Source organism: Gorilla gorilla, chromosome 16 (genome assembly GCF_029281585.2).
Source record: "Gorilla gorilla gorilla isolate KB3781 chromosome 16, NHGRI_mGorGor1-v2.1_pri, whole genome shotgun sequence".
NCBI lineage: Eukaryota > Metazoa > Chordata > Mammalia > Primates > Hominidae > Gorilla > Gorilla gorilla.
The window spans coordinates 101,817,050-101,841,416 of record NC_073240.2 but is presented as its reverse complement, the minus strand read 5'-3'; the positions used below and the strand labels follow the sequence as shown (position 1 = coordinate 101,841,416).

At 38.5% G+C, this 24,367-nt stretch overlaps 1 protein-coding gene across 7 annotated transcripts in view; it reads left to right on the top strand.

Moving 5' to 3' along the window:
* LINS1 (lines homolog 1) overlaps window positions 1–20,263 on the top strand; it is a 31,973-nt gene extending 11,710 nt beyond the window's left edge. For 2 of the 7 annotated variants that reach the window (XM_063698881.1, XM_063698882.1), the window contains exons 2-7: window positions 7,534–7,990; window positions 8,128–8,217; window positions 13,354–13,495; window positions 14,242–14,832; window positions 16,423–16,594; window positions 18,369–20,263. In XM_063698881.1, coding sequence (XP_063554951.1) covers window positions 7,637–7,990; window positions 8,128–8,217; window positions 13,354–13,495; window positions 14,242–14,832; window positions 16,423–16,594; window positions 18,369–19,248 — 2,229 coding nt within the window. In that variant the 5' untranslated portion in view covers window positions 7,534–7,636 and the 3' untranslated portion in view covers window positions 19,249–20,263. Of the gene's footprint in view, window positions 1–7,533; window positions 8,036–8,127; window positions 8,218–13,353; window positions 13,496–14,241; window positions 14,833–16,422; window positions 16,595–18,368 lie in introns of all 7 variants that reach the window. The other 5 variants (XM_055364230.2, XM_055364231.2, XM_055364229.2 and 2 more) reach the window with 3 other exon arrangements.
* Window positions 20,264–24,367: the final 4,104 nt, after the last annotated feature.

The window sequence follows — 24,367 nt, the reverse complement described above, 5'->3', positions numbered from 1 at the left end:
GACATAACTGTAGCCTTTAGAGAAGAATCTGTTATACAGCCTATCATGAGGGAAACATTTCTAATCATTGCTTCTTTTGCAATGGAAAAGGGCCATGGAAAAAGGACCTAACAAATGATGCCCTTCTAGAAGATTGAAGGCCTCCTAGCAATGTTCTCTTTAACTTGTGATATGGGTTAAGAGGAATGAACCAATGTTCTGTTTCTGACTGATTATGAGGCAATGTGTGTACCATTAAAGTTTCTCACCTGCATTGGACCTTCATCTTTTATCTGTCAAAGTATAAGGTTATTCATATATGAGGCTGGCTGCAAAATCCTTCACAAATAAAAGTGTACCCCATAAGTGCATACAACAGACCCCCTTTTCATTTCTATTGTTCTTGGAGGCATAAACAAAAAATATTCAAAGATAAGACTCTCATAATAGTAGAAGTCTTGATCTGTGATCTTGGGAAAAGCTGTTCACATCAAGGATGCCATGTTCTTCTGGGGAGCGACTTCCTTGGTTAGCTTTACCTTAAGGGTTCCTATGGGTGGGTGTACAGTTCCAAGAGTGTGGAGGGACCCTCCTCAGTTGTGAGATTATGAACCCAAAGTTCAGGGTTCCAAAGTTTTGCTGCAGTGCGGATGGCAAGGACAATCTTTCTCCAATGTTCTCAGAAGATCTAATCTTTAGGCTCTAGATTTGTGAAGGGGTTGATTGTCCTCAGCAAACCATAAAAAGCTTTCTGTACCTAGTGAAAATACACTGTGGCGTAATGACTTAGTTTTATAACATGAGCCCTCTTGCATGGGAGAGCTTTTATATAACCAGAAAACATGCATTGAGAATAATAATTGAATAAAATCCCTTTGTAAAATGTTTAAATGGCCCATCAGGTGACCAAATGTACCTGAAGTTTTGATTATTTTCCCAGGAATATGGGCCCAAACGTTGGCTATAAAGTATTTCAGTAATTTATAAGCCACCACACCAATATATTCAATTTGGATCATTTTATCTTTTCTATGATGAGTCATGGAATGCAGAACTTTTAATAATAAAAGCTTTAAGGACTCAGAAAGGACAAGGTGACCATCCTGGTCCTCCATGAGTCCATGCTTAAATAATATTAGACTTATATCCTCTTGAATACCAGTTGTTTCTCCACATTAGGTGCATAGCACTGGTAACTGATGGGTTATCGTAGGTAAATTGACTTAGATCGTGGAGTTCATTCAAAATATGTATCTAAAACAATTTCAGTATCAGCTGATTTAACATGAAAATCTGACAAAAAGTATTTTCTTGGTACTTAATTATTGTTCTACTTGGGTTAGCAGCTTTATACAAGGAGATTTGGTTATTTCTGTGGTTTAACCCTTTAAATTAGGCAAAAATGTACATTCCCATGCTTTCTTATAGTCTTTTACCAGCAACACCTTTCACTTTTCTTACACACCTTGCATGTAAAACTATTTCTTCGGTAGTCTCAGTTACATGTTACAATGTTAACTCTTAGCAACTTTTACTTTTGGTGAAAACCTTGATAAGTTTTGGGTTTTAATTAAGTACTAGATGTGGAGAAGCCTAGAACCCAGAAAGAAATGCAGATAAAGTCTGACTTTTTCTAGCGTCTAACTCCATGTGTCCCAGGCCCTACCTAGCTGTAAAACAGGCAAATTGTACAGTTAAGAGTCACAGTGGCATTTACAAAGCATTTAGGAGGCCTAATCACCTTTAAATTGTACAACATTTCTTGCATAAATTCTTTTTCATAAATTATTTCATGACTTACACAGACCATCTATCACATGCTTGGACTTTCTGACTTGTCCTAAACACCCCTCTTTTAAACAAGCAGTTATTTTACTTTAGGACAAGAATTTATCATACAAGATCCTTTCTTATATAAAACCTTCTTTGCATAGCTAGAGGGCATGGCTAATTTCACATGTCCCCAAGACTTATCTAGAATCGAATGCTCCAGAATAAATTAAGCAATTTTTAAAAGTCAAAGAAGCAGTTTGTGACCTTAAAGCATTTAGTCAACATAATATCTGACCTGCATAATTTAGACCAAATGTTTACATTTGTGAAGGTATTTTTATTTTACCAATAATCTTTAAAAACTGTCTTTATTTCTCAGAGATTACTTAAGTTACATGAACTAAATGAAAGGCATTACACTTTTTACTTTTCTGACAAAATATTTGATTTAAGCTCTTATTATTAACCAGTTAATTAAAACTCTTTTATATTATACACACAACACATGTAAATACACAGAAGATAAAGGATTCATTCCCTGAGCCAGGAATTCAACCCTAAACCTGGGCCACCGTTGTGAAAAGAGAAAGTACAGCCACATAGTTACAAGGTCAAGCTCCCAAGGACGTGACTGACCAATTGGCTGGGCCATCTTGAATAGTGGGCTATTGGGGCCCTACACATGCTTTTTATCCTAGGGTACCCCTCTTTATGACAGAAAAATACAGGAAGACACACAGAGCACACCGGATTCACTACAGCTTAAGACCAGCCTCAGAATTCCTTTTGTATTAATTAAAACTTTATAGAGGAGATAAACAGTGACATTTACCTTTCATTTAACCAGTTGGCACAAATTGAGAGAGGCCAGTGTCTGACTACTAAGAAATTCTTGCCCTTTTGCCGGCATGCCAGATTTCTGGGCTCTTTCTCCCTGACCAGCCCTAGTGACCCTAGGGAGTCAACTGTAATGCAAACAAACACATTCCCATGAATTAAGAATATTCACAAATAGCTTCAAATTTTGGAGAAATTAGGCAGAGTGAGAAATACTACTCAAATTCTATTTAGAAAAGTATAATCAAGACACTTAAAGTATCAGGAAGCCTAAACTCCAAAGAAGTTAGTTTAAGATTAAAAAGCTGGTGTGCTCCATTAATTCCTGCAGGCCCAACAAAGGTAGCCTAGGAATTCTGGATAAATGGGACGAATGATGACTTTCTAGAAACACATAGGAAACAGAATATCCACAGAACCAAATAAAAGCCTTCCACTTAGGAACTTAAAAAAATCATGGTTTTATATATATGCGTACACGAGCAAAGCCCAGAGGAGAATAAACAGCAAATGAATGAAAACTGGAAGCACAAACAAACAGAAAACCAACCCTAAATTTTCCCACTGAGTCTATCCTGGAGGCTACAGTGTTACCCAGGGCCCCAAAAAACCGACATAATGAATATTTTATTACTGTTACACAATTCAGTTTCCTTAAGTCCACCAATATCATTATACATCCTGTGCAATCAAGAAATTCACTCTAGGCACCTGACCTATATAAGTACTTCAGTGCTGGCACTATCCATGCAAAACAGTAAACTTTTTCCACATTTTTCCACAAACCAAGATCATTTTGTTTTGGCTGGGTTTATAGTTTAATAATCTTCTATGCCAAACACTAACATCCCAAAATATCTAGCAAAGACAAACATAAAACCAGACAAAAAATGTATGCTGACGGTTCTGAAGGCATTTCTGTTTTTATTTTACCAATAATTTTAAAGCCAGCTTATTTAGTAAAGTTATACTTAAGTCACGTGAACTTAAAAATTGCTTAGACTTAGTTAATGTATGAGCACTCTTATAAGTCAGTTCGGTAAACACAACATATAACAATAAGTGTACATACAAATAAACACGTCTAGACATGTATACACATACACGAACGAAGATCCAATAGCTTGGAACCCTAGCCATGAGATAGCAATACAAGTTCGCCAGTTTTACTTTGTTTGCCGCAATAGATAATCCAGTGAAGGCTGTGAACCAAAATTTCGAGTAAAACATTTTCCACGGCAGTTTGATTTTTAAAGGCCAAACCTCCCCAGACTCCAAAGGACACTGGGTCCAAACAGTTCCAAACGAGAGCATCACATGTTAACCAGGCCCCCTGCTCAGAACAGCAACACAAAAGCCTGGATGCATGCAACACCATCCCACTTTCCCATTCAACAGCAAACTCCAGATTCCAAACAATATTGGGGCCAAACAGCATTGCAACTGCGAGACAAAGTTCTAAGAAGAGTTTAGGACTAGACCTCAGAACCTCTGCCAAGGGCATCCCCTTTGTAGAGACTGAGGTCCAGAGGATCCCCCTGGGGTGTTCCCCTTTGGAGTCCAATCTTAGAGTGTCAGACGTCTCTGACCTTAGGTGGTCACTGGTCCTGCTTTGCATACTTTTCTTCCAGAGGCGATGGCTTACTGTGAGCATTTCCTTTGGTACCTGGGTGTAATCCCCAACTTTTAACATCCATATAATTTGATAATGCCACGCTTTCCTGTGCTTCTCATTCCACTAGAGTGACAGCCATGAACTGTAATGACAGGATTTGGAGCCTGGGTGGGCTTCTTTTGTCCTTAGCCAGTCGAGTAGGGGAAAGGAAGAATTTATGCTTATGTTTTCCTGATTTCTGTGAGCTGCTGTAACATATTAATCAAACCCAAGGGGGAAGTTGGGGCAACTCCAGTTTAGAGCCAGTTGATCAGAAGCACAGGTGGAACATCCTGGGGCTTGCAATTGGCATTAGAATTGTGGCTCAGTCTTCAGTCTGTGTGATCTGATGGTATCCCCAGGTAGATAATGTAGTATTGAATTGGAGGACGCCCAGGTCATGGTCTATGCAGAGTTGCTTTGCTTGCTTGCTGGCTGGTGGGGAGAAATCCTCACACATCTATGGTCAGAAGCATGTTGTAAGAGGATAGTGGAAGAAACAGTTTATTTCTTCCTCTCATAACCCCAATACTTTTTTTTTTTCCTCTGTCTCTAAAGGCTCATTTTGAATCTGTATTTCTTAAAGTTTAAAACCTTTCAGTCTAATTTCTCACAATCACTCTTACCAAAGAACCTGGGTCCCACCATGAGAGAAAACAGCCCATCTACTCCCTGGAATATTTATTTACCGGCATTCACTTTGGTTGGTGTGCTAAAATGATTGAGCCATATGAAATTGCCCTTTTTATGGGTTGAAACTAGGTCAGATAGCAATTTCATTCTCATTTTGGTAAAATTTAAGGACTTGGTGACCCATAGGAATATTATTGGAAGTATTTTTATTGCTATAGCATTTAAATAAAAGTAATTCCATTTGTAGCTGAAACTTTTACTAAAAGAGTTGAGCATGTGATAGTAATTAAAACAAAATATTCTGTTTTATAGTGACAGTAGTTTGAAAAGAAATGTTATAACTAAAATATAAAGTAAGTGCAATGGAATTAGACTTTGAGATGGAACATGAAGACTAATTCCTGATGTGTGACAGACAATATATCAGGCAATTAAGGAGATTTTGTTCAGGCAGTTGCAATAGGGATAATAAATAAAAATAATTCCATTTGTTGCTGAAATTTTTACTGAAAGAGTTGAACATGTGATAGTAATTAAAACAAAATATTCTGTCTTATAGTGTCAGTAGTTTGAAAAGAAATGTTATTATAACTAAAATATAAAGTAAGTGCAATGGAATTAGACTTTGAGGTGGAACATGAAGACTAATTTCTGATGTGTGACAGACAATGTATCAGGCAATTAAGGAGATTATTTTGTTCAGGCAGTTGCGATAGGGAGAATGTTCATAATGGGAAACCTCTTGAAGAGGAAGGAGAAAAGGTAGGGATTAATAAAACAAGGGAGTCACTGAGGAAGGGTAGAAGTAGGTCCTATTTGGGAATTGTAGACAGTGGGTTGGTCCTTTCTGGTTAACCCTTTCTTGGAATAAAAAAGGGTATGGTGCTTTTCCATTCTGGCCTTCTGAGAGCATGCAGGACTGAGATAAAGTATAACACTGTCAGATGGAACAACATTACCAACATTTGTATTAATAAATCATATGGGATGCATACCACAGGTTGAAAGTGTGATTCAGAGAAAACTTATCAAAAGTTTCATTCATAACTTTAAAATCTCTAGGTTTCTTAATATTTATTTCTCCATGAAAGGACTAAAACAGGGCAGCTTTGTGTTGTGGAGTAATTAACAATTGAAATTCAGGCTAAATCAGGGGAAGAAGCCAGCCATTAAAGACCAAGACTAGGCTAGTGGGCCATATTGTAGACGGAAGACCCAGTATAAGACCAAGACTAGGCTAGTGGGCCATAGTGTAGACGGAAGACCCAGTGTAAGACCAAGACTAGGCTAATGGACTATGTTGTAGATGGAAGACCCAGTATAAGACCAAGACTAGGCTAGTGGGCCATAGTGTAGATGGAAGACCCAGTGTAAGACCAAGACTAGGCTAGTGAGCCATAGTGTAGACGGAAGACCCAGTGTAAGACCAAGACTAGGCTGGTGGCCATATTATAGATGGAAGACCCAGTGTAAGACCAAGACTAGGCTGGTGGCCATGTTGTAGATGGAAGACCCAGTGTAAGTGGTAGACTTCCGAAGTCTTTTGGAAGTTGAAGATGGGAAGCGTGTCTATAAACGGGTCAGGGCAGAGAAGTCTGTAATTTTGTTAAAGGGTAAATTTCAAGAGTGTGAAATCACAACCCATATAAAATGACCACGTATCAAAGATTTTATTTACCTTATTACTAAGGGAACCAGGCACAACCTGTTTAAAGGAGCAGTAAGAAAACCATGAACTATGTAGGGTGAAGGAATGTTAAAATGAGTTTACAGGTGGAAGCAAAACTGATTTTTCCCACTGGGGAGAGGGTTGCCTCTTTATCAGACAGTTCTTCACAGATCTGTGGACAAGAATTATTTGAGGTGTGAAATATTTCAAAGGCAATGAAAGGAGCAAAACCCCCCTCCTTCCCAGGGTCAGATTGTTCCCAGAGGCTCCAGCGTTCCATTGTCATGATATTCAGTAATCTCTTTTGCCTATGCCAAAGTCCTAAGTTTTTCCTTGCCATACTCCCTCTATAGTAACTACTTGCTGCTTCTGATGTTGATCCATTTTAAGTTGGAATTTCATCGACAATAGCCATAATCTAGTTTGACCATATAGCAGTCTAACTTTAAATTTTTATCTATAAATTGGAGGTGAAGGTTAATGAATTTGAATTAGCTCAGTGGTTCTCAACTGGAGTGATTTTGTCCCCCAGGGGACATTTGACAATGTCTGCAGACATTTTTTGGTTGTCAAAATCTGGCAGGTCAGGTGGGAAGTGCTTTGGGCATGTAGAAGGTAGAGGTCAGGAATGCTGCCAAACATCTTATAATACACAAAACAGCTCCCCACTACAAAGTTATCTGGCTCCAAATATTAATAGTGCCAAAGTTAAGAAACCCTGATAGCCATTGAAAACTGTTAGAGGAAAGCTCAAGTTTCTGCTGCATTAAAATTAAACCTAATTTTATGCTCTCAAATCTATGTGGAAAGCATACATTTCATTGTTACGGTCTTGAAATAATGTTCCTGTTACAATTTTCCATTTTAGAAATTAAGCAGTCAGCATCCCCTTTAACTTGAGAGACTTAGTGATTAAGTGGAAACAGTTGCTTTCTCTTGTAATAAGCATATAGCAGTTAGAATTTTTAAATTATTTTTCCTATTTTAGGTTTCACTGAAGAAACGTCTTAGAGATTCATTGCACTTCTGAGATTTAATGTTTACAACTTGGAGTTGTCGACCTTCTTATAAGATACATTTTGGAAGTCAAAATGAAAGTTTTCTGTGAAGTTTTAGAAGAGTTATACAAGAAGGTACTTCTTGGAGCCACACTTGAAAATGACAGCCACGATTACATCTTTTATCTCAACCCAGCAGTTTCAGATCAAGATTGCTCTACAGCCACCTCCTTAGAATGGGCAAACACCTGTGGTATCCAGGGCAGGCATCAGCCCATCTCTGTTGGTGTGGCTCCCATTGCTGTAGCACCTGCGTGTTTGAAGACCAGCTCTCAGATGAGCAGTTCCAGAGAAGTCATGCTCCTTCAGTTAACAGTGATCAAAGTGATGACAACCCGGATATTGTCTGTCAAAACCGAGTTCCATGCAAAGGAGCAATACAGAGATGTAATTAAAATTCTCTTAGAATCAGCCAAAGTCGATTCTAAATTAGTAAGCTATTTGTTTTTCTAAAGATGTAGATATTTAAAATAAAATTTTAAGAACATTCAGCAATAGTGGTTATTATATTTGTTTTCCTGTAGATCTGCATGTTCCAAAATTCAGATAAATTGTTATCTCACATGGCTGCACAGTGCCTTGCATTGCTTCTATATTTCCAATTGAGAGAAAAGGTAAGATAAGTAATCAAAGTATGTTATTATTTCTCTTTCTTAATTTTTTTTAAATTTAAATGTTTTGTGGAGACAAGGTCTCACTGTGTTGCCCAATCTGGTCTCAAACTTCTGGGCTCAAGCAATCCTCCTGCCTCAGCCTCCCAAAGTGCTGGGATTAAAGACGAGAGCCATGGCACCTAACCTGTTTCTCAGAAATTGCTCTTTGACATTTGATTTTTACCCTTCAGATATTTGTATTAATAAGACATTTGCTCACATAATAACATATGTAAAGCCATAAAAATTTAAGAATAGAATATGATGATTTGTGTCAAGGATTAGAGTCTTAAATGTGTTGTCAATCATAATCAGATTCTTAACCTGAGAGGTGAATTTCACATCAGAGTCCATAACTTTCTGCAGATTCTCGAACTAGTAGGTGGACCCCTTCCCCCTAAAAAGATTTAGGAACCACCAGTTGAGAACAAGCCTATTTTCACAGGTTTAATGTAAATTCTAACAACAGTCCTCAGCATAATATAAAACAGTATAAATAAATTCAGAGTTGAGTTTTTCTCTTATCTCTGAATTAGTTAATAAACAAATGAAATATCTACTGACTTTTCAACTATAATCTCTTGCTTCTTTCAGTAACTTTTTTCTGAATATAAAAAGTGATATTACAGTAGAAAATTTGGAAAATAGACAAACTATAAAGAGCAAATTAAAATGAAAAATTCACCACTTACAGATAACACTGCTAACATTTTCATCTTTCATTTTTATTTTGTTTTTTTTCTTTACTGTCATAATTTTTATTCAGCATTACTGTGGAAGTTCTGGCTAGTGCAGTAATTAAAAAAAATAAGTTAAAGGTATAAAGATAAAATGTTGAAGTAAAGGGGCCACAGTCTTTGCTTTCTTGAAACTCAGAATCCAGTAGTAATCCGAATTGTTATAGTCTACCTAAGAGGAGATTTTGAAGTGAACATCAATTATGTAAAATATCTTTTTACCAAGACATGGTAATTTGGCTTCCAGAATTTTTTTTTTTTGTGGTTATCACTGGCTCATTTTTATTTTTTTTATTTATATATATATATATTTTTATTATACTTTAAGTTCTAGGGTACACGTGCACAATGTGCAGGTTTGTTACATATGTATACATGTGCCGTGTTGGTGTGCTGCACCCATTAACTCGTCGTTTACATTAGGTATATCTCCTAATGCTATCCCTCCCCCCTCCCCCTACCCCACAACAGGCCCTGGTGTGTGATGTTCCCCTTCCTGTGTTCAAGTGTTGTCATTGTTCAGTTCCCACCCATGAGTGAGAATATGCGGTGTTTGGTTTTTCGTTCTTGCGATAGCTTGCTGAGAATGATGGTTTCCAGCTTCATCCATGTCCCTACAAAGGACATGAACTCATCATTTTTTATGGCTGCATAGTATTCCATGGTATATATGTGCCACATTTTCTTAATCCAGTCTATCATTGTGGGACATTTGGGTTGGTTCCAACTCTTTGCTATTGTGAGTAGTGCCGCAATAAACATATGTGTGCATGTGTCTTTATAGCAGCATGATTTATATTCCTTTGGGTATATACCCAGTAATGGGATGGCTGGGTCAAATGGTATTTCTAGCTCTAGATCCCTGAGGAATTGCCACACTGTCTTCCACAGTGGTTGAACTAGTTTACAGTCCCACCAACAGTGTAAAAGTGTTCCTATTTCTCCACATCCTCTCCAGCATCTGTTGTTTCCTGATTTTTTAATGATCGCCATTCTAACTGGTGTGAGATGATATCTCATTGTGGTTTTGATTTGCATTTCTCTAATGTCCAGTGATGATGAGCATTTTTTCATGTGTCTTTTGGCTGCATAAATGTCTTCTTTTGAGAAGTGTCTATTCATATCCTTTGCCCACTTTTTGATGGGGTTGTTTGTTTTTTTCTTGTAAATTTGTTTGAGTTCTTTGTAGATTCTGGATATTAGCCCTTTGTCAGACAAGTAGATTGCAAAAATTTTCTCCCATTTTGTAGGTTGCCTGTTCACTCTGATGGTAGTTTCTTTTGCTGTGCAGAAGCTCTTTAGTTTAATTAGATCCCATTTGTCAATTTTGTCTTTTGTTGCCATTGCTTTTGGTGTTTTAGACATGAAGTCCTTGCCCATGCCTATGTCCTGAATGGTATTACCTAGGTTTTCTTCTAGGGTTTTTATGGTTTTAGGTCTAACATTTAAGTCTTTAATCCATCTTGAATTAATTTTTGTATAAGGTGTAAGGAAGGGATCCAGTTTCAGCTTTCTACATATGGCTAGCCAGTTTTCCCAGCACCATTTGTTAAATAGGGAATCCTTTCCCCATTTCTTGTTTTTGTCAGGTTTGTCAAAGATCAGATGGTTGTAGATGTGTGGCATTATTTCTGAGGGCTCTGTTCTGTTCCATTGGTCTGTATCTCTGTTTTGGTACCAGTACCATGTTGTTTTGGTTACTGTAGCCTTGTAGTATAGTTGGAAGTCAGATAGTGTGATGCTTCCAGCTTTGTTCTTTTGGCTTAGGATTGATTTGGCAATGCAGGCTCTTTTTTGGTTCCATATGAACTTTAAAGTAGTTTTTTCCAATTCTGTGAAGAAAGCCATTGGTAGCTTGATGGGGATGGCATTGAATCTATAAACTACCTTGGGCAGTATGGCCATTTTCACAATATTGATTCTTCCTATCCATGAGCATGGAATGTTCTTCCATTTGTTTGTGTCCTCTTTTACTTCGTTGAGCAGTGGTTTGTAGTTCTCCTTGAAGAGGTCCTTCACATCCCTTGTAAGTTGGATTCCTAGGTATTTTATTCTCTTTGAAGCAATTGTGAATGGGAGTTCACTCATGATTTGACTGTTTGTCTGTTATTGGTGTATAAGAATGCTTGTGATTTTTGTACATTGATTTTGTATCCTGAGACTTTGCTGAAGTTGCTTATCAGCTTAAGGAGATTCTGGGCTGAGACAATGGGGTTTTCTAGATATACAATCATGTCATCTGCAAACAGGGACAATTTGACTTCCTCTTTTCCTAATTGAATACCCTTTGTTTCTTTCTCCTGCCTAATTGCCCTGGCCAGAACTGCCAACGCTATGTTGAATAGGAGTGGTGAGAGAGGGCATTCCTGTCTTCTGCCAGTTTTCAAAGGGAATGCTTCCATTTTTTGCCCATTCAGTATGATATTGGCTGTGGGTTTGTCATAAATAGCTCTTATTATTTTTAGATACGTCCCATCAGTACCTAATTTATTGAGAGTTTTTTAGCATGAAGGGCTGTTGAATTTTGTCAAAGGCCTTTTCTGCATCTATTGAGATAATCATGTGGTTTTTGTCTTTGGTTCTGTTTATATGATGGATTACATTTATTGATTTGCATATGTTGAACCAGCCTTGCATCTCAGGGATGAAGCCCACTTGATGATGGTGGATAAGCTTTTTGATGTGCTGCTGGATTTGGTTTGCCAGTATTTTACTGAGGATTTTTGCATCAATGTTCATCAGGGATATTGGTCTAAAATTCTCTTTTTTTGTTGTGTCTCTGCCAGGCTTTGGTATCAGGATGATGCTGGCTTCATAAAATGAGTTAGGGAGGATTCCCTCTTTTTCTGTTGATTGGAATAGTTTCAGAAGGAATGGTACCAGCTCCTCCTTGTACGTCTGGTAGAATTCGGCTGTGAATCCATCTGGTCCTGGGCTTTTTTTGGTTGGTAAGCTATTAATTATTGCCTCAATTTCACAGCCTGTTATTGGTCTATTCGGAGATTCAGCTTCTTCCTGGTTTAGTCTTGGGAGGGTGTATGTGTTAAGGAATTTATCCATTTCGTCTCGATTTTCTAGTTTATTTGCATAGAGGTATTTATAGTATTCTCTGATGGTAGTTTGTATTTCTGTGGAATCGGTGGTGATATTCCCTTTATCATTTTTTATTGCGTCTGTTTGACTCTTCTCTCTTTTCTTCCTTATTAGTCTTGCTAACGGTCTATCAATTTTGTTGGTCTTTTCAAAAAACCAGCTCCTGGATTCATTGATTTTTTGAAGGGTTTTTTGTGTCTCTGTCTCCTTCAGTTCTGCTCTGAACTTAGTTATTTCTTGCCTTCTGCTAGCTTTTGAATGTGTTTGTTCTTGCTTCTCTAGTTCTTTTAATTGTGATGTTAGGGTGTCAATTTTAGATCTTTCCTGCTTTCTCTTGTGGGCATTTAGTGCTATAAATTTCCCTCTACACACTGCTTTAAATGTGTCCCAGAGATTCTGGTATGTTGTGTCTTTGTTCTCGTTGGTTTCAAAGAACATCTTTATTTCTGCCTTCATTTCATTATGTACCCAGTAGTCATTCAGGAGCAGTTGTTCAGTTTCCATGTAGTTGAGCGGTTTTGAGTGAGTTTCTTAATCCTGAGTTCTAGTTTGATTGCACTGTGGTCTGAGAGACAGTTTATTATAATTTCTGTTCTTTTACATTTGCTGAGGAGTGCTTTACTTCCAACTATGTGGTTAATTTTGGAATAGCTGTGGTGTGGTGCTGAGAAGAATGTATATTCTGTTGATTTGGGTTGGAGAGTTCTGTAGATGTCATTAGGTCTGCTTGGTGCAGAGCTGAATTCAATTCCTGGATATCCTTGTTAACTTTCTGTCTCATTGTTCTGTCTAATGTTGACAGTGGGGTGTTAAAGTCTCCCATTATTATTGTGTGGGAGTCTAAGTCTCTTTTTAGGTCTCTAAGGAGTTGCTTTATGAATCTGGGTGCTCCTGTATTGGGTGCATATATATTTAGGATAGTTAGCTCTTCTTGTTAAATTGATCCCTTTACCATTATGTAATGGCCTTCTTTGTCTCTTTTGATCTTTGTTGGTTTAAAGTCTGTTTTATCAGAGACTAGGATTGCAACCCCTGCCTTTTTTTTGTTTTCCATTTGCTTGGTAGATCTTCCTCCATCCCTTTGTTTTATTTCTATGGCATATTCGATTTTTTTACTTAAATAATATTAGGATATTTCTGTTCCTTCTCGTTTTGCCACATATTATCATACTTCTTTTGGCCAAATGTGTAAACAATGTTGTATACAGTTGTATTATGTAAAGAAAATATTGTATTTTAACCACTTTCTTTATTTTCTCACTTGTAGATAACCTTAAGTAATTCCTGGATTGCTTTTTGCCAGAAAAATCTTTCTGAATGCTCTGAGAGTAATAAAGCAATATACTGCCTCTGGACTCTTACAGCAATAATAAAAGAAATCTTTAAAGATTCGTGTTCACAGAAAACAGGTATGGATTACATGGCCCCATAAACAATCGTCATCTTGCTCCTGGGAGCGTTGCATTTATAATGAGAAACAAAACTTGATTTGGAACATCTGATCTGTCTTAAAGTCATGAAAAACTCAGTCTCTTCCAATATATTTTGATTGAGGATAACCTGTTTTAAAAGAAAAAAAAGTATAAGGAAAAAAGTAAAGCTTTTCATGAGCACAAATCCCTTGCGTTGTTTGATGTTACTGATGTTCGTAAAATGAATATTTTGTTTTGTTTTGTTTTGTTTTGTTTTTGAGACAAGTCTTGCTTTGTTGCCCAGGCTGGAGTGCAATGGCATGATCTTGGCTCACTGCAACCCCTGCCTTGCGAGTTCAAGTGATTCTTCTGCCTCAGCCTCCCGAGTAGCTGGGATTACAGGCGCTCACCACCACACCCAGCTAATTTCTGTATTTTTGGTAGACACAGGGTTTTACCATGTTGGACAGGCTGGTCTCAAACTCCTGACCTCAAGTGATCCACCCGCATCGGCCTCCCGAAGTGCTGGGATTACAGTTGTGAGCCACCACACCCGGCCATAAAATGAATTTTAACCGTGGTTCTTACCCATTAATCTGTGTAACCTCATTTGTTAATGTTAGAGGTAAACATTCCAAATCTGTTTTTTCATCTTAAAAAGTGATATTTATAAAAAGTGAATTGTAAAATTGTTTGAAGAAGACTGTTTTTCCTGTTTATAATTCCTATTTTTATAATTGCAGAAATTCTAAAGCAGTTCCTGACTCATTTCAACACCATTTTTGAAGTGTTTTACAATTCCTTATTCTCTCAGCATTTTGAAAACTGCCGGGATACTTCTAGAATAGTAAACATCCTGATGTGTTTCCTGGAGTTGCTTGAGCTTCTCATCGCCTCCAGAATCCACCTGAAGTTACATTTCACTTGCCAGAGGATTTTATTTTTGAAACCATCTTGCATGCTAGAAGTTATTACCTGGCCTATTCAGGCTTTTGTTAAAAGGAAGGTCATCATATTCCTCAAAAAGTGCCTTCTCTGTAAAGTGGGTGAAGACCTCTGTCGTGGATCTGTGCCTGCCATAATGCCGCCAGACCATCATGTAGCGGTGGACATGCTGGCTTTAGCTAATGCTGTTTTGCAAGCTGTGAACTCGGGGTTGTTGAAGACACTGTCTGTTTATGAAAAACATTCCTTTTTTGGAGGTGATGAAGTTCAACCTGGATGTGAACATATCACTAGTCCAGATCATGTGATCCTTAGAGCAGCAAGCTTAGTTATAATGAAATCCTTAGAAATCAAGTTTCAAAATTGTTCTTCAGCAAGTGAAATGAAAGGTAATTCTCCAAATTCCTTTTGTATGCAGTGTGTAATTATTTACTTATGTACAGTAATTCATAATTATCAAATCTCAGGACTAGTTTAAATTCCAGTAATTTAAGCTGTATGTTATCCTATTTATAACTTACTACATTTTCAAAAAAAAAAAAGAACTGGATTTACCTTTAAGAAACATGTCAGCTTTCTGTGGCTACAATGAATTTGTAAAGCATAAGGAATGATTTAGGTTTAAAAAAGTTGCTGTTGAGTCATCTCAAAGTAAGTGATGGAAATCAATTCACATTCAAGTATTTACAGCATTTTATTTATATTAATCCTTCTTTTTTTTTTTTTTTTTTAATCTAAACTGCAGGTGCGTGACCATGGCCCACTGCAGCCCTGACCCCCCTTCGGCCCATGCTATTCCTCCTGTCCCAACCTGGGAGGTCCCAGCCTGGGAGATCAAGGCTACAGTGAGCCGGGACCCATCGCACACCTGCACTCCAGTCCTGGTGCAACAGATGGAGATCCTTTCAGGGAGAGAGAGAGAAAGAGGAGAGGACAGAGAGATTAAAGAAAAATATGTTCACTCCCACTTATGTGTTTATTGTTATTATTGTTGTTATTTCTTTGTTATTGTTGTGTTTACTGTTTGTTTATTTTGAGGCAGGGTCTTGCTCTGTCTCCCAGGCTCACTGCAGCCTCAACATTTTGAGCTCAAGTGATCCTCTCGCCTCTGTTTCCCCACCCCATTTATATTAATCCTTCATACAATGAGTGTTTCTACTAATGTAGATTATTGAAAATTAGATATTGAATTAAAGCTAATATATGAGAAGTTATATTGACAAAGAAATTGTTACATATATAATTTCCAGAATAGTAACTGAGGAGTTCAAAGTCTTCCATTTTACTTGAGAAAAATGAATAGTAAATGTCTCTAAACAGTCAGCATACAGATTCAGTGAAAAGTTTGAATCGTGAGCAATGACATCACTGAATTGCTTGGGATATAATTTAGCTTTTAATAACTACACATGTTATAATTCTGTGCAGTTTTAATTTATAACACTAGATGGCACCTGTTATATAATTCAGTTTTAAATTGTAGTTGAAACTACCTAAAACGTTTTTTATTTTTGTGCTTAATAGTAGTACTCTGTGCTTTAAACAAACAAAAAATATGTTTTTCTGTCATTTTGAAGGCAAAATTATTTTTGCTTGGTTGCATTCTTGCCTCTAGTGACAGACAGCTCTGGCATCTGATGAAGTGATCTTAGTTGTCTGCTCATTTATTTATCTGCTTTTAGCAAGAAATCACATAACTTTTATTTCTAAGAGACAGTTGTTGGGCAGTTGTTGCAAATAGATGATGTAGCTGTACATTTTAAATGTGTGCTCTGGACTGAGTCACTTTTTTTCCCTGAGCCTCAGTGTCCTCATTTGCCAAATAAAGATGCTTCCTAACTGATTCCTGATGACTTTTTGAAAGTGAATTAGGATAATTGCATCTTAAGGTACTTTAGACACTATGAGTTTATATATAGGCAGGATATTCATTCATTCATAAACTATTGCCTACACTTTGAAATTTTCATTTTTTGAAGTTGACTTACAGAGGTTCATGTCTGAGTTACTGACCTTCTTAAAGCCTCATCTTCAGCCCTCTCTGCAATTACACAATCCGTGCAAATGGCTGTCTCGGGTTTTCATAGAACAAGACGATGACATGCTGGAGGCTGCCAAGGCATCACTGGGCATCTACTTAACACTGACCAGGTTAGTGTATTTCAAAGTAATTATTGAATGGCCTACAAGTCAGGAAAGCAGAAAACATTTCTGAGAATGTGCTGGGCATGTTGCTTACTTTCATCAGTTGGGAGAAAACATCCTGTTGCAGTTCCTTTCTTTAACCCTGACTTACATGAAAAGGAGATTGCATTTGCATCGCTAGGAAAACCTGGCTGGCTGGGCAGTTCTCAGGTAATATAACTAGATTGGTATCTGAAAACATGGCTTCTGATTTAGTCTCCAGTAAGTCAGTACACTTCTCTGAATCTTAATTGTTGTTCATTTAAGACCTCTTTTCACCCCTAAGACTTACTTTTTTGTATTAAGCTTCAGGAAGATGATCTTTGCCTTTGTAAAGGTGAATACATACTTAGAAATAATCAAAGAAGCTGTTCTGAATTTTCGTTTCAGTCGAATTTGGGCTGATACCTTCTTGAGGCAAATGTCTGAAATTGGTTAAGTTATGTTACTGATGATTTATACTGATTGTCTCTGCTTTATTAAAATAGCTGTACTTGGGGTAATATCTTCTTGTGGCAAATATCTATAATTGGTTATGAAGCTAATAACCGATGACGTTTTCCACTGTTTCTGCTTCTGCTTTATTAAAACCCTCACATATTTGCTTTATTTCCATTTCTTTCTTGGCCTGGGAGAAAGGGATTTCTTGCTAATGATCTGTGGTGCAGCGTTGTGCCGCCAGTACTTACTTGTATTATGACACTGCTGGCAATGGCTGCTCTTAGACTCTTGAGTGTTTGGGGCCAATTTTCAAAAGGTCCTAATCAAGAACACAAAATTCCTGCATGTGATTTGAATTAGGTTCAAAATGGTCAAATACAAATTCAGTCTGAAAATGCACACGCCTGTAAGAGTGTATCTTAATTGTACTCAAAGTTAGCTCCTTACTCCTCAGGAAGTGGAAACCCCTGAATGAAACTGACTTTGTGTGTGAATTTCTCACTTTCTGAATCCAGTTCAGTGTGTCCAGAGAGGCATGTGCTTACAACATAGATAGTTTTTTTCAGATGTAGTTTTACTTGTTAAGATTTTTTTGGTTGTAAATGATAGAAACCAACTCTAATTTGAGCAAAAGCCAGCATTTATTGGCTCATAACTGGGAATTCTAAAGGGTCAAGTTGGAGTCAGATATAACTATATGTACAGGGACTATAATCAATCATGTCATCAATCACTTCTCAATTTTTCTCTGTCTCACAGTTTTGAATTCATTCTCAAGGCATGGCCACCAGCAGTTCAAGGCGTACCTCAGCCTTACAGTTATAATCTTCCATAGCTCCAGCAAAAGTCCCAGGGGAGACCTGATTAACCCACTTGGGTCACAGAGCCTTGTCAGAACCAGTCATTGTGGCCAGGAGCATGGAGTGCTCTGATTGGTCAGTCTGGGTCACATGCCCACCCTTGTTGAGGGTAAGGAAGGAGGTTTAGGAATTATCTTACCACATGGAATTGGTTACCTATAAGAATGAGGAGTTCTGATGTCGAGAGAAAGAACGACGGATAGCTTTTATTGGGCAGACAAAAACTAGAACTGCCAAAGTCAGTGGATTTTGCTTTACTGAGTCAGATTTCTTTAGAGCTTACGGAGAAGGGAATGGGTTTTGAAATTTTTTCTTTTAAGAAGTGATGCATAGATTTAAAAGTAATCTAATAGGTTAATTTATGGTATGTGAATTATATCTGTTAAAACTTTATTTTTGTAAGGTCGTTAATCTGCATTCTCCATTATCTTCATTTTCAGAGGATGTGAAGCCACTGAAAGCTTGACTCAGAGAAAAGAAATGTGGGACCATCACACACATGAAAATGGCTATAATCCTCACTGTATTTTCTTGTTCTTCTTGAAAAATATAGGATTTGATTCCACAGTTCTTCTTGACTTTTTGATTTCATCAGAAACCTGTTTTCTTGAATATTTTGTTAGATATTTAAAATTACTGCAAAAGGACTGGGATAATTTTTTCACCATTTGCAATAACTTTGATGCAACTGAATCTAAATATGACATAAGTATTTGTGGCTGTGTCCCCTCACTTGTCCAAGACCAAAGCTCCAACCAAACAATACCCCATCGTTTGACTGCTCCTCATAGTCACAGAGATGTGTGTGCTCGGCACTCCTGGGCTTCCGATGCTCCCTCTGAACCACTGAAAGCTGTGATGTCCAAGGGGGCTCACACCATGTGTGCTTCTAGTCTGTCTTCCCCCCGGGCCTCTCAAAGTCTGGTAGATTACGACAGCTCTGATGATTCTGACGTGGAATCCACAGACCAGTGTTTAGCTAACAGCAAACAGACATCTTTACACCAGCAAGCAACCAAGGAGATTCAGGATGCAGCTGGGACAAGCAGGGATAGAAAAGAATTTAGCCTTGAGCCTCCATCAAGGCCTCTGGTTCTGAAAGAATTTGATACTGCCTTCTCCTCTGATTGTGAAGTAGCCCCAAATGATGTCGTCTCTGAAGTGGGAATATTTTACAGAATAGTAAAATGCTTCCAGGAACTACAAGATGCCATCTGCCGTTTGCAAAAGAAAAATCTTTTCCCATATAATCCAACTGCACTTTTGAAGTTGTTAAAATACATAGAGGTGATAAGTAATAAAACTATGGACACTTTGTAAAACATTGACATTTTATTTTCCAGGTATTGTTTTTCCTTAATATAAATTATGTCTCAATGAGGTAATAGTATAAAATCATCACCACAAAAGGGTTTTCTTTTTTTTTTTTTTTTGAGACAGAGTCTCATTCTGTCGCTCAGGCCGGAGTGCAGTGGCGTGACTCGGCTCACTGCAACCTCCACCTCCTGGGTTCAAGCAATTCTCCTGCCTCAGTCTCCCGAGTAGCTGGAATTACAGGTGCCCACCACCACGTCCAGCTAATTTTTGTATTTTTAGTAGAGACGGGGGTTTCACCATGTTGCCAGGCTGGTCTTGAACTCCTGACCTCAAGTGATCCGCCTGTCCGCCTTCCTGAAGTGCTGGGATTACAGGCATGAGCCACTGTGCCCAGCTGGGTTTTCTAAACAAGTTCTTACTTTTTGCCTTATTGGAAGCAACCTAGTGACTGAAAAAGAGTCATCAAGTGACAAGTCACTCAGTATAGCTATATACCACTGGAGATTTATGGCAGTTCTAAGTGACACAAAATTGGGGGTGGTGATTGCGTTCCTCAACTGGGGCTGCTGTAACAACTCGCCACATGTGCCGCAGCTTCAGACACCTGAAATTATCCTCATAGTTTTGGAGGCCAGAATCCAAACTCAGGCTTCAGCAGGGCAATGCCCTCAGGGTCTGGAGAAGAATCCCACCCTGCCCCTTTCTGGCTTCTGGTGGCAGCCATCCATCCATGGTGTCCCTTGTCTTGTAGTGGCGTCACTCCAGTTCCTGCCTCACATAGCATTTTCCTGTGTCTGTGTCCAGTTTCCCTCCTACAAGGACATCGGTCATTGGATTAGGACCCACCCTCATCCAGTATGATCTCAACTTGATGACAGCTGCAAAGACCCTGATCCCAGATACGGCCACTTCCATGTGTTCTTGATGGACTTGAATCCAGGAGGGTCACCAAATACAGTTACTATTTCCTTCTGAGGTATTTACACAGAAAGTGATATATTAAAAATGTAAAATCTTAGCCGTTTCTTTGAGAAGTGATTATACCTGGCCTACTGTATGATTCTTTCTAAAAAAAAAAATTTAATCACTACATAATTTTCCTATTTAAAATTGTGACATGAATAATTATGTTCCATATTCTTGAGGGGAAGCAGTAAATTCCATTTTAATATGTTTGTGTAATAGGAGCAATAGCTATATTGTGCTGCTATGTCTGGCTTTAAGGCAGTCTAAAATATTGCCTGTAAATTTTTTTTTTTTAATGATCTCTTTGCAGAGAAACAGAACAAAGACTAAACCTACCGGACATTAAAATATATATTAAGGCTATGGTATTCGAAACAGTTTAGTACTTAATTCAGGTAGACATGGAAAAATCAGTGGAGCTAAATAGAAGGTTGCTGATTAAAATAACAGCGAAGTACCAGTGTTAGCCAAATAGCAATGCAGAGGTCAAAAGGTTTGCGTTTTAACATGCTGTCGGTGAGGCTATGCGTTAAGGCAGTTTCTACCATAATTGAAAAAGCACGTCAAAGAATGTGTATTCAAGGATGCCACATAGTTTGTAAAAAATGTTAAGGTTTTAGAGTTTTACTAGAAATACGTGGTAAAGTAAGTCAGAATTTGTATAGTCAGTGGAATAGTAGATGCGTTCTATGCATGTCTGTGGATGTGAAACATCTCCAGTAAAAAACAAGTAAATACATGGGGCTTGCAATTATTTAGGGAAAGAAGCAGGGCAGGAGTAATACACATTCATATATATGCTTTTGTGCATGTATAAAATATGTGTGTAAGACTACATAAGAAAGTCATAATAGTGGTTGCCTTGGGAGACAGGTCTGATGTGGAAGACAAAGTCTCATCTTTTTGTACTATTTTTAGCGGGATACATGCAGCACTGCATTAGGGTACTTCAATAACAGACCACATAGTACGGTGGTCCCATAAGACTATCAAGCCATTATTTTTACTGTGACTGTCCTATGTTTAGGCATGTTTAGATACACGCATACTTACTACTGTGTTACAGTTGCCTACAGTATTCAGTGCAGTAACATGCTGTGTACAGGTTTGTAGCCTAGGAGCAATGGGCTATACCATATAGCCTAGGTGTGTAGTAGGCTATGCCATCTAGGTTTGTTGAGTATACTCTGTGACATACATGACATGACAACAAAATTGCCTTACAGCTCATTTCTCAGAACATGTCCCTGTCAAGTGACACATGGCTGTTTTTTGATGGAAATAACTGGGAAAAAAAAACCGACTCTTGTTCCTAAGGGTACATAAATGTTGAATGCATTATAACTCATGCAGATGTGGTCTTGACTTGTGTTTCTCTATAAGGTTAGCAAGGAGCTGTCAGCCCCTCATTACATGTAAAATAAGGGAAAAGCAATCTTACAGGTATGCGAAGTTGGTGTTTCAGAATCTCTACATTTATAACTAACTCGAGTGTAAGTCAATTCATCACACACTCACTAAGCCCTGCTCTTGCTAAAGGTGACCCTTGGCTGGTGTGATCACTGTTCTTGGCCTTTCTGAGCATCTAAGCGCTATTCCCAGAGTTACTTCTTAAAGGAACACAAAACTATTGATGCATGTCTGCACAGTGAATTCCCAGAGTACAACACAAGAGCAGTCTGTAACCTCACCCCTTCCAGTAAAAGCGTATGGAAATACAAGTGAGCACATGGTGCCGTGCACCTGACTTACTTATTTTAAAGCAGAAGAGATACAGAAAAGTGCACTATAAGTATACAGCTTGTTGAATTTTCAGTAACAGCACACCTGTGGAGCCAGTCCCCAGATCAAGAAATAGCATGAGGCACCCAGAAGTCCCTCTTGAATCCTCTCCCTGTCACTGTCCACCCCTGAAGGTAACTGTGTCATGAACTGAGACAACAGAGACAATCTTTGCCTGGTTTTCTCTTTCTTTTATAAATGGAGTCATAGATTATGTATTCTTTTGTTCAACATCATTTGGGAGTGTGTCCTGATTTATTTTTAAAATGTCAAGTACCTGGCCAGGCATGGTGGCTCACGCCTGTAATCTCAGCACTTTGGGAGGCTGAGGCGGGTGGATCACCTGAGGTCAGGAGTTCGAGACCAGCCTGGCCAACATAGTGAAACCCCGTCTCTACTAAAAATACAAAAAACCAGCCAGGTATGGTGGCACACACCCATAATCCCAGCTACATGGGAGGCTGAGGCAGGAGAATCGCTTGAACCCCAGAGGCAGAGGCTGCAGTGAGCTGAGATCACTCCATTGCACTCCAGCTTGGGCAACAAGAGCAAAACTCCATCTCAAAAAAAAGTTAAGTACCCACATTTCAGCTATTATTAGTAACAAAATACTTTGACTCCTCATAATTCTCTGACACGCCTGATATGCTAGAACAGTGAGATTAGCAAACACTGGTCAAACAATAAAGTGTATGGTAAACAGGTTATGCAGGGCCTTGTGCAACTGGCCCCAACCTGCTTCTCCAGGCTGTCTGTGGTTTTCTCCCCATCCACTGTTCCTTGCACAACTCTTGGCTCTTACATATTCATTCATCAAGCCCCATCTTCAGTGTTAGATTGTGAAGCCTTCCCCCATCCGTTCTTCACCATTCAATTCTGCATGCTCTATTCTCTGCGCTTTGCTCTTTCCTGTGTTGTATCATTTGTCACATATTTGAACCATAAGTCAACAGTCTTTCCATTTGCTAAGCTCTTTTTACATCGTTACATCATAGGCACAGCACAAATGTTGAATAAATGAGAAGTGATCCTTCTCCAGGGACTTAATCTACTGGAGGAGACAGATGTGCAGAGAATTATAATCATTATCCTTACCTTGCACTTCCTACTTGCTAGCCACTGTTAAGTGCTCTTCTAATCCTTGTAACAATGTTAGAAAGTAGGTCCTATTATTATTATTATTATTATTATTATTATTATTATTATTATTATTCTTGTTTTGCAGACATGGAGATTAAGTAGCTTGCCCAAGATCACCCAGCCAGTAAAGTGGCAGAGCTGAAGTAATGGATTCAGGTAGTTGGGTTCCAACCTCTTCTCAGACTCCCTACATAATTTATTCCTGCCTTCAAGATAGAAGATGAGGGATGTACACTATTAAAACTAAAATTGTTGCAGGTTTGGATAGGTGTGGTAGGTGGTATAAGTCACACTATAAACTTATACTGGAGTCAGGTCATCCAAGACCTAGGGTGATGTGCTATGGAGTATTGACTTTTCTATACACAGTGGACAGCTGATGAGGTTTTTGAGTAAATGACTGGTTTTGTATTTGAAGAAAGTGACTTTAGTGGCAATATAGTGGCTAGATTGACAAGCACAAAGATCGGGAAGAGTTTATTGCAGAAATCCCACTGAAGGCAAGGGCAATGGGAATGGAATCCAGGCCTGGCTGAATGCTCACATCAGCTTTTCTGCCTTCAGACACCCGCTAACAACAATAAAGAGGCCAAATCACAAGCAACAAGACACATGAGGACAAAATGGAAAAGGAGAAAACAATTTTGGAAGCTCAAATGTAGGTAGGTTGAAAACTCGTAACCGCCCAGTGGGTTCATCTTGCCCACTCCCTAAACAAAGCCGATTTATCAAGACAGGAATTTCAATAAAGAAAGAGTAATTCACGCAGAGCCGGCTGTAGGGGAGACTGGAGTTTTATTATAACTCAAATCGGTCTTTCCGAGCATTCAGGGATCAGAGGTTTTAAGGATAATTTGGTGGGTAGGGGATGTGAGTCGAGAGTGCTGATTGGTTGGGAAAGAGAAGAGATCAGGGAATTAAAGCTGTCTTCTTGTGCTGAGTCAGTTCCTGGGCGGGGGCCACAAGAACCAAGATCAGATGAGCCAGTTTATCGATCTGGGTGATGCCAGCTGATCCATCAAGTGCAGGGTCTGCCAAATAGTTACTGACTTAGGAGCAGTTTAGGGAGGGTCAGAATCTTGCAGCCTCCAGCTGCATGACTCCTAAACCATAATTTCTAATCTTGTGACTAATTTGTTAATCCTACAAAGGCAGTCTCATCCCCAGGCAAGAAGGGGATTTGCCTCTTATCTTTGTTTTAAACTATAAATTCCTCTCAAAATTAGTTCAGCCT